The sequence below is a fragment of the Aegilops tauschii genome, chromosome 4, assembly GCF_002575655.3.
Source record: "Aegilops tauschii subsp. strangulata cultivar AL8/78 chromosome 4, Aet v6.0, whole genome shotgun sequence".
NCBI lineage: Eukaryota > Viridiplantae > Streptophyta > Magnoliopsida > Poales > Poaceae > Aegilops > Aegilops tauschii.
In genome coordinates, this window is record NC_053038.3 from 77,561,060 (window position 1) to 77,574,376 (window position 13,317).

General features: G+C 46.6%; 1 protein-coding gene across 1 annotated transcript in view; it reads left to right on the top strand.

Moving 5' to 3' along the window:
- Positions 1 to 6,886: 6,886 nt before the first annotated feature.
- Positions 6,887 to 13,317, top strand: part of LOC141021672 (uncharacterized) — a 41,727-nt gene continuing 35,296 nt past the window's right edge. Inside the window, exon 1 of the mRNA XM_073497523.1 lies at positions 6,887 to 7,881. Coding sequence (XP_073353624.1) covers positions 6,887 to 7,881 — 995 coding nt within the window. The remainder of the gene's footprint in view (positions 7,882 to 13,317) is intronic.

The window sequence follows — 13,317 nt, forward strand, 5'->3', positions numbered from 1 at the left end:
GGTTAGTCCCAAAAATAATATAAAAGTGAATAATAAAGCCCAATAATGTCCAAAACAGTAGATAATATAGCATGGAGCAATCAAAAATTATAGATACGTTGGAGACGTATCAAGTAGTAACTCGAAACGGGAGTTGCAAAATAAACAGAGACTAGTTAAGGACGAGGTGTTGATGTGTGTTGGAAGTGATTCCAAGGTTGATAAGATCACCATCGCACACTCCCTTTACCTTCGGGATTAGTGTAGAACCTAATATAAATGTTATTTGGTGTTTGCGTTGAGCATGAATATGATTGGATCATGTTTATTGCAATACAGTTATTCATTTAAGTCAAAGAATAATTGTTGTTCTATTTACATGAATAAAACCTTCTACGGTCATACACTCAATATAAATGGTTTATTGAATCTCGATCGTAGTGATACACATATTCATAATATTGAAGCCAAAAGATGCAAAGTTAATAATGATAGTGCAACATACTTGTGGCACAGCCGTTTAGGTCATATTGGTGTAAAGCGTATGAAGAAACTCCATGCGGATGGACTTTTGGAATCACTTGATTATGAATCATTTGATGCTTGCGAACCATGCCTCATGGGCAAGATGACTAATACTCCATTCTCCGGAACAATGGAGTGATCCACTGACTTATTGGAAATAATACATACCGATGTATGCGGTCCGATGAGTGTTGAGGCTCGCGGCGGGTATCGTTATTTTCTGACCTTCACAAATGATTTGAGCAGATATGGGTATATCTACTTGATGAAACACAAGTCTGAAACATTTGAGAAGTTCAAAGAATTTCAGAGTGAAGTGGAGAATCATCGTAACAAGAAATTAAAGTTTCTACGATCTCATCGCAGAGGGGAATATTTGAGTTACGAGTTTGGCCTTCAATTAAAACAATGTGGAATAGTTTCACAAACTCATGCCACCTGGAACACCACAACATAATGGTGTGCCCGAACGTCATAACCGTACTTTATTGGATATAGTGCAATCTATGATGTCTCTTACCGATTTACCACTATCGTTTTGGGGTTATGCATTAGAGACAGGTACATTCACGTTGAAAAGGGCACCGTCTAAATCCGTTGAGACAACACCGTATGAACTATGGTTTGTCAAGAAACCTAAGTTGTCGTTTCTTAAAGTTTGGGGTTGCAATGCTTATGTGAAAAAGTTTCAACCTGATAAGCTCAAACCCAAATCGGAGAAGTGCGTCTTCATAGGATACCCAAGAGAAAATGTTGGATACACCTTCTATCACAGATCCGAAGGCAAGATCTTTGTTGCTAAGAATGGATCCTTTCTAGAGAAGGAGTTTCTCTCGAAAGAAGTGAGTGGGAGGAAAGTAGAACTTGATGAGGTAATTGTGCCTGCTCCCTTATTGGAAAGTAGTTCATCACAGAAATCAGTTCCAGTGACTCCTACACCAATTAGTGAGGAAGCTAATGATGATGACCATGAAACTTCTGATCAAGTTACTACCAAACCTCGTAGGTCAACCAGAGTAAGATCCGCACCAGAGTGGTACGGTAATCCTGTTCTGGAAGTCATGTTACTTGACCATGACGAACCTACGAACTATGAGGAAGCGATGATGAGCCCAGATTCCGCGAAATGGCTTGAGGCCATGAAATCTGAGATGGGATCCATGTATGAGAACAAAGTGTGGACTTTGGTTGACTTGCTCGATGATCAGCAAGCCATAGAGAATAAATGGACCTTCAAGAGAAAGACGGACGCTGATAGTAGTGTCACTATCTACAAAGCTCTAATTGTCGCAAAAAATGTTTTCGACAAGTTCAACGTGTTGATTACAATGAGATTTTCTCACTTGTATCGATGCTTAAAAGTCTGTCTGAATCATGTTAGCAATTGCCGCATTTTATGAAATTTGGCAAATGGATGTCAAACCTGCATTCCTTAATGGATTTCTTAAAGAAGAGTTGTATATGATGTAGCCACAAGGTTTTGTCGATCCTAAAAGGTGCTAACAAAGTGTGCAAAGCTCCAGCGATCCATCTATGGACTGGTGCAAGCATCTCAGAGTTGGGATATACGCTTTGATAAAGTGATCAAAGCATATGGTTTTATACAGACTTAAGGTGAAGCCTGTATTTACAAGAAAGTGAGTGGGAGCACTACAGCCTTTCTGATAAGTATATGTGAATGACATATTGTTGATCAGAAATGATGTAGAATTTTCTGGAAAGCATAAAGGAGTGTTTGAAAGGAGTTTTTCAAAGAAACACCTCGGTGAAGCTGCTTACATATTGAGCATCAAGATCTATAGAGATAGATCAAGACGCTTGATAAGTTTTTTCAATGAGTACATACCTTGACAAGTTTTTGAAGTAGTTCAAAAATGGAACAGTCAAAGAAGGAGTTCTTGCCTGTGTTGCAAGGTGTGAAGTTGTGTAAGACTCAAAGCCTGACCACGGCAGAAGATAGAGAGAGAATGAAAGTCATTCCCTATGCCTCAGCCATAGGTTCTATAAAGTATTCCATGCTATGTACCAGACCTATTGTATACCCTGCCCTGAGTTTGGCAAGGGAGTACAATAGTGATCTAGGAGTAGATCACTAGACAGCGGTCAAAATTATCCTTAGAGGACTAAGGAAATATTTCTCAGTTACGGAGGTGATAAAGAGTTCGTCGTAAAGAGTTATGTCGATGCAAGCTTTGACACCCATATGGATGACTCTGAGTCTCGATTTGGATACATATTGAAAGTGGGAGCATTTAGCTAGAGTAGCTCCATGCAGAGCATTGTAGACATAGAAATTTGCAAAATACATACGGATCTGAATATGGCAGACCCATTGACTAAACCTCTCTCACAAGCAAAACATGACCACACCTTAGTACTCTTTGGGTGTTAATCACATGGCGATGTGAACTAGATTACTAACTCTAGTAACCCTTTGGGTGTTGGTCACATAGCGATGTGAACTATGGGTGTTAATCACATGGTGATGTGAACTATTGGTGTTACATCATATGGCGATGTGAATTAGATTATTGACTCTAGTGCAAGTGGGAGACTGAAGGAAATATGCCCTAGAGGCAATAATAAACTTGTTATTTATATTTCCTTATATCATGATAAATGTTTATTATTCATGCTAGAATTGTATTAACCGGAAACATGATACATGTGTGAATACATAGAAAAAACAGAGCGTCCCTAGCATGCGTCTACTTGACTAGCTCGTTAATCAAAGATGGTTAAGTTTCCTAGCCATAGACATGTGTTGTCATTTGATGAACGGGGTCACATCATTAGAGAATGATGTGATGGACAAGACCCATCCGTTAGCTTAGCATAATGATCGTTTAGTCTTATTGCTATTGCTTTCTTCATGACTTATACATGTTCCTCTGACTATGAGATTATGCAACTCCCGAATACCGGAGGAACACCTTGTGTGCTATCAAACGTCACAACGTAACCGGGTGACTATAAAGATGCTCTACAGGTGTCTCCGATGGTGTTTGTTGAGTTGGCATAGATCGAGATTAGGATTTGTCACTCCAGGTATCGGAGAGGTATCTCTGGGCCCTCTCGGTAATGCACATCACTATAAGCCTTGCAAGCAATGTGACTAATGAGTTAGTTACGGGATGATGCATTACGGAACGAGTAAAGAGACTTGCCGGTAACGAGATTGAACTAGGTATGATGATACCGACGATCGAATCTCGGGCAAGTAACATACCGATGACAAAGGGAACAACGTATGTTGTTATGCGGTTTGACCGATAAAGATCTTCGTAGAATATGTAGGATTCAATATGAGCATCCAGGTTCCACTATTGGTTATTGACCGGAGATGTGTCTCGGTCATGTCTACATAGTTCTCGAACCCGTAGGGTCCGCACGCTTAACGTTCGATGATGATTTGTATTATGAGTTTATGGGATTTGATGTACTGAAGGTTGTTCGGAGTCCCGGATGTGATCACGGACATGACGAGGAGTCTCGAAATGGTCGAGACATAAATATTGATATATTGGCCCATGTTATTCGGGCACCGGAAGTGTTCCGGATAGTTTCGGATAAAACCGGAGTTCCGGAGGGTTAACTGAACCCCCCGGGAAGTTATGGGCTTAGTGGGCCTTAGGGGAGAGAGAGGGCCGCAGCCAAGAGGTGCCCCTTGGGAGTCCGAATAGGACTAGGGGAGGGGGCGCGGCCCCTCTTTCCCTCTCCCTCTCCCTCTCCTTTCTTCTTCTCCTAGTTGGACTAGGAAAGGGGGAACCTATTCCTACTTCGAGTAGGATCCCCCCCCCCTCCTTGGGCGCGCCCCTTGTGGCCGGCCGGCCTCCTCCTCCCCTCCTTTATATACGGGGGAGGGGGGCACCCCATAGATACACAAGTTGATCTTTAGCCGTGTGCGGTTCCCCCCTCCACAGTTTTACACCTCGGTCATATCGTCGTAGTGCTTAGGTGAAGCCCTGCGCCGGTAACTTCATCATCACAGTCACCACGCCGTCATGCTGACGGAACTCTCCCTCGGCCTCAGCTGGATCTAGAGTTCGAGGGACGTCACCGAGCTGAACGTGTGCAGATCGCGGAGGTGCCGTGCGTTCGGTACTTGATCGGTTGGATCGCGAAGACATTCGACTACATCAACCGCGTTACTAAACGCTTCCGCTTTCGGTCTACGAGGGTACATGGACACACTCTCCCCACTCGTTGATATCCTTCTCCTAGATAGATCTTGTGTGATCGTAGGAATTTTTTTGAAATACTACGTTCCCCAACACGCCCGCCCGCGGAATTCCTCATCCGCTTCCGTGACCGGCGTACACGTGCTCTTGTGGCGGCCGGTCCAGTTCGTGGCCGACGCTTCCACCTTCTGCTCACGCCCTGGAGCCACCTTGAGGGTGCCGAGTTGGTCGCCCTCCGCATTCAGGTCGACATCAAGATTCGAGGCATTCCGAAGCATGGTTGGGACATGGCCTCCACGCAGCAGCTGCTCTCTCCGTTCTTTCTGATTGACAGCCTTGTGCCGGAGACCCTGGATGGGAGCGACATGTCGGTGTTCCGCCTCTCGGCGTGGACCATTAACCCCGACACCATCCCTCGCTCCTCCGAGCTCCTCCTCTCTGAGCCCGACGTGCACGAGGGTGCTGATCCTGACCGCGTTTTCTGGTTTGCCGTTGAAATTCTCTGGTGGCCGGTCTCCATCCATGTTCGGCACTCCTCCGACAATACATTCCCCTCACCGCCGCCACCTCCGCCCCCGGGCTCTGACGGTGCGCATGATGATGGCTCGCCTCCGCTTCCCCCTGCATGGCCCCCTCACCATGACTTCCCCCGTGCGCCCGGACGCGCCTCCTCGGGTTCTTCTCGGTGTTCCAGCGGTCGCGGCGGCGTTGGTGGCTCCGGCGGCACGCGCCATCGCGGTGCCCCTCCGGCGCGTTTCTGGCAGGGTGTGCTGGGTCTGCACCCCGCCGTGGGCGTGGGGCCATGGAGGGCCCGAGTCCACGTCCGGTTGTCCTATGCTGCTATGCTCCAAACCGGGCTGGGCCCAGGGCGCAGCGTGACCAGGCCCCCTACAGGCAGACCGATTAGCGTACTCCTGATCCTCTGCTGCTTTTGACTGGGTCGGCACCGAGTCCTGCCCCCACGCGGGGCTTCTCGCTTGTTCCCGTCCAATGCGTGGGCGACACCGTGCTTGGGCCCGCACTGGAGGCTGCCATCCCTTCCCCGACAGCACCTGCTCCTGATGATACTGCTGCCCCTTCCCCGCCCTTTTGCAGCCTTGCCCATCGGATCCTATGGTGGAGACAGCCAATGAGGCTGCTGCAGATGCTCCCTGCCCGCCCACTCCCGAGGCGCGCGCCAGTCCCGTGGACCCCGTCCCTGATCCCGTGACGATGGAAAGTGTGTTTGTCCCATCCCTCGCAGTGCCCGAGGAGGATCCGGTCTGCTCGCATGGGACCTGCGCTCCTCCAATCGCGTTTGCGCCCGTGCATGCACCGCCTGTGGCTGTGCTCACGCCGTGCTCAGGGCATGCAAATCCTGCACGACCCTCCACCTTCTGCCACCGCTACATCCGGCCCCAACGGCTATATGGATTCCATCTGATCCACCCTGGCGCCTATCCTCCCCACCCCCTCTACGCGACGCAAGCGGGGCACAATCCCGCCCAACTTCACCCCAAGACGGAGTGGGCGCATTGTCGCCGCAGACCGTGGCCTCGAATCCGAGCACAAGGCCAAACGAGTTCTGCTCTTGCGCCTCGGCCTGCTAAAAGAGGACGAACCCGTCTCCGCCACCATTATTCAGCGCTACACCAAGCTTTTCAAGGAGCCCCTAGTGGTGGATGTTGTGCATGCGATTGCTGACTTCTACGGGTGGCGTTTACCCCCCGAGATGCTGGTGAGCCTTCCTTCGCCTAGCGTCGCTGTTGTCTGACCGCCCGGCTTGGCTGTGTCTTATGTGCCCCAACCTGTTTCCCATGTTGAACAACATCAAGATTATGTTCTGGAATGTGCGTGGCTTGAACAGCCGCGCCAGGCGTACTGCTGTCCGTAGCACGGTTACCTCCGCTACGCCGTCCATCATCTGCCTCCAAGAAACTAAACTCTCCCTAGTCTCGACTGACATCGTTGCCCAGACTCTGGGTCCTGAGTTCTCCGATTGCTACTGGCTACCTGCGGACGGTACGTGGGGCGGCATCATCCTCGCTTGGCGAGCAGATCACGTCTCCCTCTCTAACCGAACCATTGGCACTTACCACGTCTCCGCCACTGTGATGCTGGCCTCGGGTAGCCCCCTCTGGTGGGTCACGGGCGTCTATGGGCCTCAAGCGGATGCGAACAAGCTCGAGTTCCTCGCGGAGCTCCACGACCTTTGATCCTTGATGGCCGGCCCTTGGATCATTGGTGGGGATTTCAACATGATCGCGTACACTGAGGACAAGTGCAACGACAGGATTAACCACCGCATGATGAACCGGTTTCATCGGCTAATCTCTGACTTGGCTCTCCGTGATATCTACCTTCATGGCCAAAGATACACCTGGTCAAATGAGCAAGCCAACCCCACCCTCGTCAAGAATGATGGCATCCTTTGCACCACGTCCTGGGAGACCTTGTACCCACATAGCTCTCTGCGCTGCCTCGCCTCCGCGGTGCCCGACCACTGCCCGCTTCTGCTTGACTGCTCTCCTCAAACTCCTACGAAGCGGCGCTTTCACTTTGAGAGATTTTGGATCAAACTGTATGGATTTCACCAGCTGGTCGATGAGGCATGGAACTCGGTTGCCCCGGATGCCGACCCAATCCGCACCATCTACTTCCGCCTCAAAGCCACCACGCGCTGGCTGCAGGGATGGAGTGCGCGCACCCTTGGTCATGTCTCCACCCAAGTCATGCTAGCCCGTGAGCTCATTCTCTGGTTCGACACCGCTCAAGACTCTCGTCCGCTGGCTCCCCCGGAGGCTTGGCTGCGATGCGAGCTCAAGCGCGCCTTCCTCGGGCTTACCTCCCTCGAGCGCTCGATCGCCCGCGAGCGGGCTCGCTTCTGTTGCCTCAAAGATGGCAACACCAGTGTCGCGTTCTTCAAAATCCATGCGGCTCATCGCAGCAAGAAAAACGCCATATCATGCCTGCATGTTGGGGACGCGACCGTGTCCGATGACGATGCCATGGCACGGGCAGCCTTCGACCATTTCACCTCCATCATCGGCCGTGCTGCCGCACGTGAATTCATCCTCAACCTCGGTGCCCTTGACCCTCATCGCTTTGACTTGGCTGAGCTCCACCGACCCTTCACCGAGGATGAGATTTGGGCTGTTGTTAAATCGCTCCCGCTCGGCAAAGCGCACGGCCCGGACGAGTTTGATACGTCTCCAACGTATCTATAATTTTTGATTGTTCCATGCTATTATATTATCTGTTTTGCATGTTTAATGGGCTTTATTTTACAATTTTAAATTATTTTTGGGACTAACCTATTAACCCAGAGCCCAGTGCCAGTTTCTGTTTTTTCCCTTGTTTCAGTGTTTCGCAGAAAAAGAATATCAAACGGAGTCCAAACGGAATGAAACCTTCGGGAGAGTTATTTTTGGAACGGAAGCAATCCAGGAGACTTGGAGTACACGTCGGGGAATCAATGAGGAAGGCACGAGGCAGGGGGGCGCCCCCCCTGGGCGCGCCCTCCACCCTCGTGGGCCCCTCGTGGCTCCCCTGACGTATTTCTTCCCCCTATATATACCAATATACCCTAAAACCATCGGGGAACAGAATAGATCAGGAGTTCCGCCGCCGCAAGCCTCTGTAGCGACCAAAAACCAATTGGGACCCTGTTCCGGCACCCTGCCGGAGGGGGGAACCCTCATCGGTGGCCATCTTCATCATCCCGGCGCTCTCCATGACGAGGAGGGAGTAGTTCACCCTCGGGGCAGAGGGTATGTACCAGTAGCTATGTGTTTGATCTCTCTCTCTCTCATGTTCTTGAGGTGATACGATCTTGATGTATCGCGAGCTTTGCTATTATAGTTGGATCTTATGATGTTTCTCCCCCTCTACTCTCTTGTAATGGATTGAGTTTTCCCTTTGAAGTTATCTTATCGGATTGAGTCTTTAAGGATTTGAGAACACTTGATGTATGTCTTGCATGTGCGTATCTGTGGTGACAATGGGATATCACGTGATCCACTTGATGTATGTTTTGGTGATCAACTTGCGGGTTCCGCCCATGAACCTATGCATAAGGGTTGGCACACGTTTTCGTCTTGACTCTCCGGTAGAAACTTTGGGGCACTCTTTGAAGTACTTTGTGTTGGTTGAATAGATGAATCCGAGATTGTGTGATGCATATCGTATAATCATACCCATGGATACTTGAGGTGACATTGGAGTATCTAGGTGACATTAGGGTTTTGGTTGATTTGTGTCTTAAGGTGTTATTCTAGTACGAACTCTATGATATATTGAACGGAAAGAATAGCTTCATGTTATTTTACCACGGACTCTTGAATAGATCGATCAGAAAGAATAACTTTGAGGTGGTTTTGTACCCTACCATAATCTCTTCGTTTGTTCTCCGCTATTAGTGACTTTGGAGTGACTCTTTGTTGCATGTTGAGGGATAGTTATATGATCCAGTTATGTTATGATTGTTGAGAGAACTTGCACTAGTGAAAGTATGAACCCTAGGCCTTGTTTCCTAGCATTGCAATACCGTTTACGCTCGCTTTTATCATTAGTTACCTTGCTGTTTTTATATTTTCAGATTACAAAAACCTATATCTACCATCCATATTGCACTTGTATCACCATCTCTTCGCCGAACTAGTGCACCTATACAATTTACCATTGTATTGGGTGTGTTGGGGACACAAGAGACTCTTTGTTATTTGGTTGCAGGGTTGTTTGAGAGAGACCATCTTCATCCTATGCCTCCCACGGATTGATAAACCTTAGGTCATCCACTTGAGGGAAATTTGCTACTGTCCTACAAACCTCTACACTTGGAGGCCCAACGATGTCTACAAGAAGAAGGTTGTGTAGTAGACATCAGAGTTCACCGCCGAGTTCCTACGGGCATGCTGGGGCACAATCAAGGGAGACATTTGTGCTACCTTCAACAAGATCTTCTCGATGAATGGTTGTGGCTTCCAGAAGTTGAACCAAGCACTTATTACTCTCCTCCCCAATAGGGCCGACACTTCCAGCTTGTCCGACTATCGCCCTATCAGCTTGATCCACCTAGTTGCGAAGCTTTTCACCAAGGTCCTGTCCTTGCGCCTTGCTCCGAGGATGGCAAGTCTGGTGTCCACCAACCAAAGTGCTTTCGTCACCGGCCGTGGCGTCCATGACAACTTCTTGCTAGTCCAGCAAACGGCGCGGTTGCTGCACAACCTCAAAGCCCCTCGGGTCCTCCTCAATCTTGACATAGCCCGCGCTTTCGACACGGTCTCCTGGCCCTTCCTCCTTGAGACGCTGTCGCACTTGGGCTTTGGGCAGCGCTGGTGTGCTTGGATCTGCATGCTGCTCTCAACTGCTTCCACTCATGCGCTTGTCAATGGCAACCCGGGGCCCCCAATTCAGCATGAGCAAGTGATACGTCTCCAACGTATCTATAATTTTTGATTGTTCCATGCTATTTTATTATCAATCTTGGATGCTTTATAATCAATTTATATCATTTTTTGGTACTAACCTATTGATATAGTGCCAAGTGCCAGTTGTTGTTTTTTGCATGTTTTTTACATCGCAGGAAATCAATATCAGACAGAGTCCAACTGCCACGAAACTTCACGGAGAATTTTTATGGGCTAGAAGGAACACAACGGGCCTTGGTTGCACCTGGGGGAGTCCCGAGTAGGGGACAACCCACCTGGGCGCGCCAGGAGGCCCAGGCGCGCCCTGGTGGGTTGTGCCCACCTCGGGTGCCCCCCGGACCGCCTCTTTGCTCTGTAAATACCCCAATATTCCAGAAACCCTAGGGGAGTCGACAAAATATTCATCCAGCCGCCGCAGAGTCCAGAACCACCAGATCCAATCTAGACACCATTTCGGATGGGGTTCACCACCTCCATTGGTGCCTCTCCGATGATGCGTGAGTAGTTCTTTGTAGACCTTCGGGTCCGTAGTTAGTAGCTAGATGGCTTCCTCTCTCTCGCTGAATTCTCAATACAATGGTCTCTTGGAGATCCATATGATGTAACTCTTTTTGCGGTGTGTTTGTTGGGATCTGATGAACTTTGAGTTTATGATCAGTCATATCTTTTTATATCCATGAAAGTTATTTGAGTTTCTTTGATCTCTTATATGCATGATCTCTTATAGCCTCGTATTTCTTCTCCGATATTTGGGTTTTGTTTGGCCAACTTGATCTATTTATCTTGCAATGGGAAGAGGTGCCCGGTAGTGGGTTCGATCTTACGGTGCTTGATCCTAGTGACAGAAAGGGAAACGACACGTATGTATCGTTGCTACTAAGGATAAAAATATGGGATCTATATCTACGTAATAGATAAACGGATCTTGTCTACATCATGTCATCGTTCTTATTGCATTACTCCGTTTTCCCATGAACTTAATACACTAGATGCATGCTGGATAGCGGTCGATGTGTGGACTAATAGTAGTAGATGCAGGCAGGAGTCGGTCTACTAATCTTGGACGTGATGCCTATGTAATGACCATTGCCTGGATATCATCATAATTATTTGAGGTTCTATCAATTGCCCAACAGTAATTTGTTTACCCACCGTTTGCTATTTTTCTTGAAAGAAGCTACTAGTGAAACCTACGGCCCCCGGGTCTTATTTCTCATATATTTGCTTTGCGATCTACTTTTCCTTTGCATTTTTATTCAGATCTATTAAACCAAAAATACAAAAATTCTTTTTTGCACTTTACTTTATTTGCGATCTATTATTTCAATCTATTAAATCTTCCTCTCGTCATCATGCAATTTCTGGCATCGTTACCCGAAAGGGATTGACAACCCCTTTAACACGTCGGGTTGCGAGTTTTTGTTATTTGTGTGCAGGAGCTATTTGCGTTGTGTTGCTTGTTCTGCTACTGGTTCGATAACCGTGGTTTCATCACTGAGGGAAATACCTACCGTCGCTGTGCTGCATCATCCCTTCCTCTTTGGGGAAATACCGACGTAGTCCTAGCCCACAGGAGCTTTCTGGCGCCATAGTCAGGGAGCAATCAAAAGGAATTTCTGGCGCCGTTGCCGAGGAGGATCTTCAAAATAACCAGGTTCCTAATCACAAATCTCATCTCCTCGCAATTTACATTATTTGCCATTTGCCTCTCGTTTTCCTCTCCCCCACTTCACACAAATTTGTCATTTTATTCGCCTCCCTTTTCCGTTCGCCGTTTTCTTGCCGGATCTGTTTTTGAGTGCAATCTTGTTGTGTGGTCATCATGACTCAAGAGAACACCAAATTATGTGATTTCTCAAATACCAACAACAATGATTTTATTGGCACTCCGCTTGGTCTTCCCGCCACTAGTGCGGAGACTTGTGATACTAATACTGCTTTGCTGAATCTTGTTATGAAAGATTAATTTTCTGGTACTCCTAATGAGGATGTCGCATCACATCTTAATACCTTCATGGAATTATGCGATATGCAAAAGAAAAAAGATGTGGACAATGATGTGGTCAACATGAAATTATTTCCGTTTTCTTTGTGTGATTCTACAAAAAAATGGTTCTCTTGTTTGCCTCGTAATACTATCGATTCTTGGAATAAGTGCAAAAATGCTTTTATCACTAAGTATTTTCCGCCCGCAAAAATTATTTCCCTTAGAACCCAGATCATGAATTTCAAGCAACTTGAACATGAGCATGCTGCACAATCTTGGGAAAGGATGAAAATGATGCTAAGGAATTGCCCAACTCATGGGTTAAATCTTTGGGTGATCATACAAAAAAATTATGCAGGGTTGAATTTTGTCTCTCGTAATCTTTTAGATTCCACCGCAGGTGGAACTTTTATGGAAATTACTTTAGGTGAAGCCACCAAATTGCTTGATAATATCATGGCAAATTATTCACAATGGCATACCGAAAGAGCTCCTAGTAGTAAAAAAGTTAATTCGGTTGAAGGAATTTCTTCTTTGAGTGATAAAGTTGATGCTCTTATGAAATTGGTTGCTAGTAAAATTGCTCCTGTTGATTTTAATGATACGCCTTTGTCTACTTTGATTGAGCAAAGTAGTGATGCCATAGATGTGAATTTTATCTCTCGAAATAATTTCAACAACAATGCTTATAGATGTAATTTTAATCCTAGGCTTTTTCCTAGTAATCCCTCTAATAATTATGGTAATTCCTATGGGAATCAACCTTACAATAATAATAGCAATACCTCTAATCTTGAGAATAATATTAAAGAATTTATCAACACGCAAAAAGTTTTCAACACTTTCATAGAAGAAAAATTGAATAAGATTGATGATTTGTCTAGAAGTGTTGATAGAATTGCTCATGATGTGGAAAATCTCAAATTGAAAATTTTTGTGCCTAAAGTTGATGAATCAATTAAAGCTATTTATGTTTCTATGGATGAAAGTAAGAAAAGAAACGCTATGCTTAGAGCTAAAAGAGAATTTTTAGAGAAAGCTTTTTCTAGTGATTATTCTTGCAAAAGTGATGAAGATCTTAAAATGATTGGTGTTTATTCTATTGATTCCTTGTTTAGTAAAGTTAATATTGATGAAAAAGGGACTGGAGAAGAGTCAACTTTAGGTAGAAGGCATCCCAATATTTTGGAGGGTGAAAATCTTGTTGAGAAAATTTATGAAAGTGGGTTTGGAGAGG